The sequence below is a fragment of the Tachypleus tridentatus genome, chromosome 13, assembly GCF_004210375.1.
Source record: "Tachypleus tridentatus isolate NWPU-2018 chromosome 13, ASM421037v1, whole genome shotgun sequence".
Lineage (NCBI taxonomy): Eukaryota > Metazoa > Arthropoda > Merostomata > Xiphosura > Limulidae > Tachypleus > Tachypleus tridentatus.
Window position 1 is genome coordinate 64,834,149 of NC_134837.1, and position 10,990 is coordinate 64,845,138.

The 10,990-nt window shown below is 31.1% G+C and overlaps 1 protein-coding gene across 2 annotated transcripts; it reads right to left on the bottom strand.

Annotated features, from left to right (window-relative positions):
* Positions 1-1,205: 1,205 nt before the first annotated feature.
* On the bottom strand, positions 1,206-10,631 carry LOC143238822 (uncharacterized). 2 transcript variants are annotated; one of them, XM_076479383.1, is made up of 3 exons: positions 10,444-10,631; positions 2,485-2,637; positions 1,206-1,628 (listed from the first exon to the last, which is right to left on the bottom strand). In XM_076479383.1, the coding sequence occupies exons 2-3, from the start codon at positions 2,591-2,593 to the stop codon at positions 1,297-1,299; spliced, it is 441 nt and encodes a 146-aa protein (XP_076335498.1). In that variant the 5' UTR covers positions 2,594-2,637; positions 10,444-10,631; the 3' UTR covers positions 1,206-1,296. The 2 variants fall into 2 exon arrangements, with proteins under 2 accessions (XP_076335498.1, XP_076335497.1); XM_076479382.1 differs by having other exon boundaries at positions 1,219-1,628; positions 2,485-2,640.
* Between the last annotated feature and the right edge of the window lie 359 nt (positions 10,632-10,990).

Below are 10,990 nucleotides of genomic sequence, written 5' to 3' on the forward strand. Positions count from 1 at the left end.
TCTTTTACAGGGGACATATGTCTAAATCTTTAACATATGTCTAAATCTTTTACAGGAGTGAAGGATGTATGAATGTTTTACAGGAGTAAAGAATCTATAAATCTTTTACAGGGGTGAAGGATCTATAAATCTTTTAAAGGAGTGAAGGATTTATGAATCTTTTATAGAGATGAAGGATCTATAAATCTTTTACAGGGGTGAAGGATCTATAAATCTTTTACAGGGTGAAGGATCTCTAAATATTTTACAGGAGTGAAGAATCTCTAAATATTTTACAGGAGTGAAGAATCTCTAAATCTTTTACAGGAGTAAAGAATCTATAAATCTTTTGCAGGAATGAAGGATCTATAAATCTTTGACAGGGATTTAAGATCTATAAATCTTTTACAGGGGTGAAGGATCTATAAATCATTTACAAGGGTGAAGGATCTCTGGATCTTTTACAGGGGTGAAGAATCTATAAATCTTTTGCAGGAATGAAGGATCTATAAATCTTTTGCAGGAATGAAGGATCTATAAATCTTTTACAGGGATGAAGGATCTATAAACCTTTTACAGGGGCAAAATATGTCTAAATCTTTTACAGGGGTGAAGGGTCTATAAATGTTTTACAGTGGAGATAAATCTGTAAATCTTTTACAGAAGTGAAGGATGTATGAATGTTTTACAGGGATTTAAGATCTATAAATCTTTTACAGGGGTGAAGGATCTATAAACCTTTTACCGGGGAGAAGGATCTATAAATCTTTTACAGGAGTGAAGGATCTATAAATATTTTACAGGAGTGAAGAAGCTATAAATCTTTTACAGAAGTGAAGGATCTATAAACCTTTTACAGGGTGCGGGCCTATAAATCTGAAACTCTGGGCAAATATCTTATTATTTCAATTCATTTTTAAAATCATGTTAATCTGTTTGTACGTATAATGTTCTGTGGTTTCTCTTTAGTGATTATTAATCACACCCTAAAGTTAACTAAATTTGTGACATGCAAGAGTATGAATTCCCTTTGTTTTGCAAATTGTTCAGGATGAGTTCTGATCTTTCACAATAGTAAACATGACAACAGTAGGAATGTAGAAATCCTGTATTTTTTGTTTGTATAAAACATGCTTTCAAGGATGTTTTCAAGAAAAATTTATATACATAAAGAATCTTTGTACACTTAATTTTTTAATGAAAAATATTTTATTTTTTATTTGGATTAATGTTTTTACAATTATTTATCTACACTTTCATTTTCTACATTAAAGTGTACTTTCTTGTGTAATTATCACACTTGTTAAAATATATATTTTATTTGTGTGTGATGTTTTTTTCAAGATAAATGTTACAATAATGTGCCCCTGGATCACATTGCTGGTTAGAGAAGATTGATTCTCTCTTATGTTCTTTTAGGTTATAAACTGCTACAGGTTCTCTTCCACATGTTATATAACTATAAGGTTCATCTCCATCCTGAGGTATATAAGATTGTTTTATGTTACATTCATTTAAATTTGTTTTTTCATAAATGTAACTGTCTAATTTTGAGCATTTGCTGACTTCTGTTAAAATATATTCATGTCTTAAAATATGATCACCAAGAAACTGACTTCCACAACAGGTGTTCACACTGGTCTCTATATCTAAGGTGAAAATATATAACATAGTTAATATAAATAGTATCATACACATAGTTAATATAAATAGTATCATACACATAGTTAATATAAATAGTATCATACACATAGTTAATATAAATAGTATCATACATTACTTTATTTGATGAGCATCTAAGTTAATTTTTATTGTCTATTACAAATACTTGCTTTAACATAAACAATGAAGAAATTTATGGTTTATAATACATAATTAATTTTAATAATATAGAACACTAAATAATTATGATACGATTACTCCCTACATTGATTTTATATTGTAACATGGAGTAATTATGTCTAAACCTTATCTTATAATTGTATATAATGGAATAACTAAACAGATCAAACGTCATGTACTATCTGTACATATTAAGGAGGACAACGTTGAAGAAACCCGATGGTTATATGTTTCAACCATGGTTTCATTCGTGAAGCCATCATCACGTACAGAATGAAATGTTTTATGACCGGGTTTATATATATGTTTAAACAAAGAATCATAAGTGACTGTGACATTCACTTACAAACAGATAAGATAGAATAAATGTTTCACTTTAAGTTGATACAAAGTGCTTTACTAGCAATACATAATTGGTTAATCTTTTAGCTCAGTTAGTACAGCACTTATCAGTTTTAGGTTTAACCTCACCCTTAAGTTTCTTATACCAAAATAAGTAACAAAATATACAACCTAACCTTATAAGCATATATCTCTGAGACAGCAAATAATAATCAATGTATGAAATAGTATATTTCCAATCAATGATGGAAAATTTACGCATGTTTTTAAACATATATTCACACTATTTGTGTTGAAAAAATCGCAAATATACACACTTACTACTTGGTAATATAGGTGTTACATCTTCATTTTTCATCAGTTTTATATCTAATAAAACATCCTGCTTCTCATCAGGAAAGGGTTCAGCTTTTATCTTTAATATTTCCATGGTAATATCTTCACCTTTACATTTTCATCAAGTTGTGGTTAAGACTACTGAGAGAGAGATGAAGAACTAATGGTTACATGCTTCAAACAGTTTACAGGTTTCAACAAATATTCATTTCAGGATGATGAGAAACCTACTTGAAATAAATGTGTATTCTAAAGATGGCTGGTGTGGGTATTAAAGCTTTAACTAAATGTATATTACATGAGTATCTGTGGTTATGAACATTATAAATGATTTGCTATTAAACTGTGTTGGGTAAGAGAATACCTGATTAATTTCACCATATTTCATTAGTTTTAAAAACAGTAAATAAAATATATTAAGACCACACAAAAACAGAAGAAAGTACATTACTTAACACAATAAAAGGAATATATATGCATAGAATAACATGTTACGTGCATGTGGTAATGTTTAATAATTTCCCAAAACAGATTAAAGAGAAATAAATAACATCATGACAAGAACTTTATTACAAACACTGTTCATAAATTTGATATTATCATTACCTCAAGATCTTTTACTGACTTACACTAACACACAATGGACTGATATTACACAATGACACTGCCACAAAGCTAACATCCCTACACATATTGAATTATTCTATGACACAATTATAACCATCCACAAATAGGAGGACACCACCTGACCCTCTTTTTCCTTGTGTAATAAGTACCTTGTGTATACCAAAAGCTTCATCTGAACAAGCAAAAGAAAGAGACAAACCATAACTGAGGAGAAAGAGTTATTGAATCTTTGTAGACGTTTATTATTACTGGAAAGCAGTAAAAGAAAAGAAAACTTAGAACAACATCATTTGGTAAGAGGCTGGATGCACCTAAGTCCAATGAATGAACACTCTTCACACAACAGAAGTGTTTGAGTAAACAGTATTTCATACATGGTAATAAAATCTCTCAAAGGTAGGTGATATAAAAAACTACTGTGCTGAACTGTAAATCAAAGGAAGTGAACAAAGCATAAATGTGTTGTGTAGGTATGGCTACAAGTCAAACCATACAGTACATGAGAATTACTTGTCACAATAAACAGGTGCATGGATGAAATACCTCAGACCTCAACAGTGACCACATAATGTGTTGTGTAGATATGACTACAAGTCAAACCATACAGTACATGAGAAGTACTTGTCACGACAAACAGGTGCATGAATGAAATACCTCAGACCTCAACAGTGACTACTTAATGGGGAAGCAAGACAAAATGAGAGAACATATATAAAGGACAATGCATCAAAATTACCAAGATGAAATGCGAATTTACTGTCATTATACAGGATAAAATGATTATTCTAGTAGAAATATAACAACCATTCAATGTAAGAATATGTGCTTAAAGAAATAGTCAAGAAAATATTAAAATGTTTAACTACAAGGAAAAATTAGACAACAGTTTGTTTGTTTCAAAGTGAAGCACAAAGCTACCCAATGGGTTGTCTGAGCTCTACCTACCATGAGTATCAAAACCCATTTTCTAGCATTCAAAGTCCACAGACCCACTGCCATGCCACTAGAGGGCAAAAATAGATATGAATTATTATTTATAAACAATTAATGAGTTGCTGCTGCAGACAAGTGAACTTCTTTTGACATTGTTAATGATGTACATAGTAATAAAATCTATCTAAACCAAGTAGCGTACCTAGTGATAAAATCTGTATAAACCAAGTGAGGTACATAGTGATTAAATCTATGTAAACCAAGTGGGGTACATAGTGATTAAATCTATGTAAACCAAGTGGGGTACATAGTGATTATATCTGTGTAAACCAAGTGGTGTACCTAGAGATAAAATCTGTGTAAACTAAATGGTGTATGTAGTGATAAAATATGTGTAAACCAAGTGGTGTACCTAGTGATAAAATATGTGTAAACCAAGTGGTGTACCTAGTGATGAAATCTGTATAAACCAAGTTGTATATTTAGTGATAAAATCTGTGTAAACCAAGTTGTGTACATAGTGATAAAATCTGTGAAAACCAAGTTGTGTACATAGTGATAAAATCTGTGTAAACCAATATGTGTACATAGTGATAAAATCTGTGTAAACCAAGTTGTGTACATAGTGATAAAATCTGTGTAAACCAAGTTGTGTACGTAGTGATTAAATCTGTGTAAACTAAGTGGTGTATGTAGTGATAAAATCTGTGTAAACCAAGGGGCGTACCTTGTGATAAAATCTGTGTAAACCAAGTGGGGTACATAGTGATAAAATCTGCGTAAACCAAGTTGTGTACGTAGTGATTAAATCTGTGTAAACTAAGTGGTGTATGTAGTGATAAAATCTGTGTAAACCAAGGGGCGTACCTTGTGATAAAATCTGTGTAAACCAAGTGGGGTACATAGTGATAAAATCTGCGTAAACCAAGTTGTGTACGTAGTGATTAAATCTGTGTAAACTAAGTGGTGTATGTAGTGATAAAATCTGTGTAAACCAAGGGGCGTACCTTGTGATAAAATCTGTGTAAACCAAGTGGGGTACATAGTGATTAAATCTGTGTAAACCAAGTGGTGTACCTAGAGATAAAATCTAAGTACTAATCTAATTGAGAATAAAATTAGACAATAAGATTGTTAAAATGCTCACTGCACCAGGAACATGAGATACACAAAGGTATATCATGTAGAGTCAAAACTAGACAATATGGATTGAAGATAAATTTAAAGGTTGAAATATGTCACTTATCTGGATGATGGATATGGTTGTACTTAGTGTATTTAGACTTAAAATAAAAGATTTTGATAAGGTGATTTTAATAATTAAATAATTATTAAATTAGTATATTCTTATAACTTACAAATGACAGAAACATTTATACCTATACTGATCACAATCAAGCTGCTATATCTAATTCTCACAAGGTCTTTCATCAGTTTCAGTAAATATCTGAGTAAAGTTTTCTGTATCAGCAAATAATGTTACATGTATTAACTGATACATCAAAATTATAGTTACATCTACTGATCTCAAACAAAAGATCAGCTTACTGAATTAATAATCAGTGATGTCGAGAAAACCCACTTGTAGAGAAATATATATGCACCGAATATGCACTGACGATGACCGAAGAAGGTTGAAACGTTGTTTGCTCTTCTATGTAAAATATTTTCTCAACCCAAACGAGCTGTTTTTGCATATATAGCTTACTGAATTAGTGTTTCAAATTACTACTACTTTGGATCCAACCATCCATGTAATCTAAATATTGTTATAATAATTTGTTATTTTCAATTAACTCAAAGTTCATACTTTAGAAAACTTTCGTAAGTAATTTTATCTTAAAACTTGCATTTACAAAATCAGTTCCTCTCCTACAACCAATCATTAAATGTTAAATTCTTCTGGTCATATTTTCAAGTTCAACCAGTAATGGCAACAGAATATTTTAAATGGCTTCTACTACTAGTTAACACTAACACTAGTAACAAAGCTAACTAGTGTTACTGTTACTAGTACTAATAGTAATAGCTATCTTTATCTAGGATTATGCAAAGATCTGTCTCAAAAAGAATTTCCTTCAGTACTTTAAAAAATACTAAAATAAATTGAACAAACACATCCTTTGTACAAAATGTAAGCTTATACTTCATAGTTGACTACAGTTTTGTGATGAAACAAAAGGAAAGAAAAACATAAACTACAATGTATAAATATCATATTGCACAATGTAACACATGCATTTCAGACATCTTGAAATAACATTTATAACCAAAATAAACCAGTACTGTACTATTGAACATGTGACTTAATCATCAGACTAGTTACATAAAGTTAAAAATTAAAATGGCTGCAACTTGTTTAAAACACAGAATACAATATACAGGAAAGCAACAATGGAGAAAACTATTCTAAAATTCAAAATGTATTTAGACTATATATATATAGTTCTTTGGAAACCTCTTACAAAATGTACAATACATCACTAATGGGAGTAAAATTAGAGATGTTTGTATGTTCGAGAAGTTGGAAGCTGTTCTAAACAGGGTGTATGCTATAGATAAAGGGTATACTTCAGAAAGTGGCAGCAAGATTTAAAGAAGAAATGTGAAAGCTACAGAGGCTGATAATAACTTAAAGGAAGTTATAGAGTTGGTATTTGTATATTTACTTATAAAAAACAGACTTTAATAAACAACAAAGTTTAGTCTAACTTGTGAACTATATCACTTCACAGATAACAGTCTCTGAGGCAAATATATGAAAAAGAATTCTGTTATGCTATCCAGGGGTTTAGATAAGATCTGACAGAGCAAATAATATACTAGTGTGTGACTGTAGTGATTAAGTCTTTGTAGTGCAGATAAGGTCTAATGTGATCATTTATGAAAGTGAAGAACAGTGGAGCTGCTATATAGTTCCAAATAATAGTAGGATACTAAATAATAATACAGGGTGGAAAATGGACTGTTTTTCCCCTGTACTTTATGTTAATTATTTTTATGTTCTCCTGCTCATGGTAGTGGCAGTATCAATACTACCACACTTATTTCTACAAAGTATAAAAGGAAATCAAAATGACACTCATCGTTTGGCTAAAATTGAATCTTAGCTGATAATAAATATACTGTAATGTTAATTTATTATCAAGCATCTAGCTGAACTGGTTAGTTATGGACTGGTAACCTGCCAATGTCCCTTACATGCAATGGAAATGCTTCTACTTGAGTTTCAAATAGCCCAAAGCCTATATGCTGCTTTACAAGATGGCTCTGACAGGTCACAGAATTCTAGATGGCCTAGCCCACACTTGCTTGACTTGGAATGTGTAACATCAGTAATCTTCCAGGGAAGCAAGGTGACTAATATATCTCTCAAGTAAGAGATACTGGCTTATTTTTCTGCCTTGTGAGCAATAATTTAGTAATTGTAGTCCCAAATAAATATTGTACAGAATGTAAAAGTCCTGGAACTAAATAATCATACATGTACTGTAGTAGTTGGTAACTACAAGACTCTTATACAAACATTCCTACTTCTGTTGGTATCAAAAATAATATCAAGACTTGGCTGTGAGATGAAATTATGAGTAGATAATTAGGTAAAAATTAGGTTAACTGTAAATATGAAAACATTGGCTGGTTATATTTACATTACTGACTCAATGAGAAATGGAAAGTCTTTTGGATAGAATGTCTTATATTTAAACAGGGTAAGACCTGGCTCCCTTACAAGGCTATTAACACTATTGTGGTGACTCTAAGCTATAAGTAGACAGCACAGAGGAATATGGTGTAGGAACATGGTGAAAAGGTAGTTTTAATGGTAGCAAAAACTGTTATTATTGTAATGAAATAAGGAAAGCAAGAGAAATGACTTTAAAACACTTGTAAGAAGAGAACATGTAATGAAAATTTAACTGAAACCTGGCTAAATGTACACAATTTTGATAAAAGGGCCTTTACTGAAATTCAAAATAATAGGTTGTGTAATAGAGTATTAAGGGATGTGGCTTTTTCTATAAAATGCGAGTTACAACTCTTTGAAGTTTCATATATGAGACGTGAAAGCAAGAATCCTGAATCTAATTTAATTCTGATATGAGAGAAGGCTTTTTGTTAAGCTTGTTAGGCTTTCAAACAAAACTGATGAAATAACAAGTACTGAACACTAAAATAAAAAAGTTCAACTGCTCATAAGGTTATAATTATTGCATATTTTATTACCAGGCATATAAATTGAGAAATATTATCATCAAATCATAAGGGAGACAGATTTTTATAAACTGTTCAGGATGGTTTCCTTCGACAAGTGTTTAGGGAATCTACTAGAAACAATGGCATTTTAGATTCATTGTTAACTCATAATAAAGAAATGGTTCATAAAGTAGTGGTTGATGAACATGAGTGTGGAAGTTATCATTGCTGTATAAAAGTTTTACTGTATAGGAAGATGACAAATAATGAGAAGTTAGTTCCAAATTATGAAAAAGGCATATTTTAAAGAAGTGAGACAAGGATTATCTGCTGTATTGGATAACTAAATCAGATGGGTATACTGACCAAATGTGAAAAACATTTAAAGGTAAAAGGGTAACAGGAGGTAAAATAAATAAGGTTAGCTCACATAAGAAATAAAGAATAGACTTAAAGAAGGCATTATATATACAATAAGTTCAAACTGAATGCAATTATGGACAATTGAAGAGTTATAGAATATTACAGAAGAGTTGTTCAAAAAGAAAATTATGAAATTTAATAACCATATGAAAAAGACTGGAAATGGAAATTAACAGTAAAGATTTCTTAAAATGCATTAAGGGTAAACATAACATTAAGATTGAAGTAGAACCATGAAGGATGACACCAGAAGACTAATACATGATGATTATGTGTTGAATAGGTTACTAAATTCTGCTTTTATTCAATTTTACTAATTGGTGTTTAAGCAATATTCCTTGCCTTGAAAGGCTGCTAGATAATAACAATTCTGAATAAGGTGAGCACATTAATTATGAGACTGTTAAGAAAAAATTAAAGAATGATAAATATTCAGGAAGAAATAATGTTTCCCTAAGAGTTTTGAAGGAGGTTACCTTTTGAATATGTGAACTACATGCTATTATTTTTTTTTCTAATCCTTGAATAGTGCCAGAATACTTTGAAGTTGGCTAATGTTACTCCCCATTTCAATGGAAGTGGTTACATGTTTCAGTAATTATAGGCCTTTTTATCTCACATAAATAGTGGGAAAATGTTTGAAACTGTGATAAAAGATGCTTTGTAAAGTCATTTAACAGAATTTAACTTTTTTTTTACAGACACCTATTCTACGTCTTTTTGCTATCAAGCCCCCAAATTGTAAGGATTTAATGTTGCTATCATTATATTTTATTCCAAAAATAAAAACTAGTGCATGAAAGTGTCTGAAATTTAACAAGAACTTTTCTGAAAGCATGCAGTTTCATAACAAAATATTCTTAAAAGTTGATCTACTATTTCTAATAAAAAATTGCTATGTAATGTATTTATTTGCATTCAGACTTTTGACAGTGTACCTGTAAGGTGATTATTTTCATATAAAGTATAAATATACTATTTACTACCTTCAGTTTTCACATTTCATTTGAATAATCTATAGAATACCATAAATGAACACCAAGAGTTTTTTTGAGGTAAATTTCACATTTTATTTTCGTTTTCTGTACTATATGACTAATTACCTATTATCATTAATGTATAGTTCAATGAAATATTTAAAATTAACAAATGGAAGTAAGTAAACAGCTTTTAGATCTTCACAGAAGTCTTTTGAAACTTTAATTTTTAATGTGTTTACTTTCATATTTTATTTTTAATCTCCCCTTCCAATTTTGTTTATTACTTGTGCCAATAGGTCAACTGGTACCCTCAGGGCTTTATTATTATTATACGGTGACTCGTTTCACAAATGACTTGCACATGTGAACGATAACCTCTTGTTTCTACAACAGCCAGTTGCCATCAATTCAACCAAATTTCATCACGTTCAATAATGTAGAACTACTACAAGTTCTTTATAAATGTTATTTTCAGATTATTTGACAGTTTTATGTCAGTTAATAATTTAATTTTGAGGATTACGCTTTACAGACCTTTATTTTCATGACAAAAACGTGTCAACTCACTTGTATTGTTTATATCAGTGCTCTTTGAAATATGGAAATAAACTTTTTACAAGAGCCATCACACTTGTCAGCCCAAGTATTACAGCTAAGTCGTAACAGGGATGTCATTATCAGCTCTGATTGGTCCAATTTACTTTCGTAGTGCAATGTACAAATTACAATACACTGACAGTAGTACCTCAAAACGGAATAGACTTCAACAAAACAGATATAAACTTACCATATTTGGCTCGTTTTTTTACGACAAACTGAGAGGTCTGAAGCATCTTAACCTCAAAATTAAATACTAAACTATCAAACACGCATTATTCACATAACAATGACAGTTATCTCCTCAAAAACACCACATTATTGACAGCAAATGACATGCAGGAAGGATAAAGAATAAAGGTGGCCTTAACTTCGAAACTAAGAACACCATTTCTGTTTTATGACAAGCGAGATAATCAGTTTGAAGAAGTCGTTCTGGAAAAGACAAGGAGGGGTAGAAATTGTTTGTTTGTTTTTTTAATTTCGGGCAAAGCTACTCGGGGGCAATCTGTGCTAACCGTCCCTAATTGAGCAGTGTAAGACTAGAGGGAAGGCAATTAGTCATCACCACCCACCACCAACTCTTGGACTACTCTTTTACCAATTAATAGTGGGATTGACCGTCACATTATAACGCCCTCACGGCTGAAAGGGCGAGCATATTTGGTGCGACCGGGATTCGAACCCGTGACCCTCAGATTACAAGTCGAACGCCTTAACCCACTTGGCCATCAGGG

What these genes read in the sequence shown, in the direction of transcription:
- LOC143238822 (XM_076479383.1), bottom strand. Translation starts at nt 2,593, where the DNA reads ATGGAAATATTAAAGATAAAAGCTGAACCCTTTCCTGATGAGAAGCAG. An exon ending in AACACCTATATTACCAAGTA is followed by an intron (nt 1,629 to 2,484) that starts GTAAGTGTGTAT and finishes TTTTCACCTTAG; the next exon opens with ATATAGAGACCAGTGTGAAC.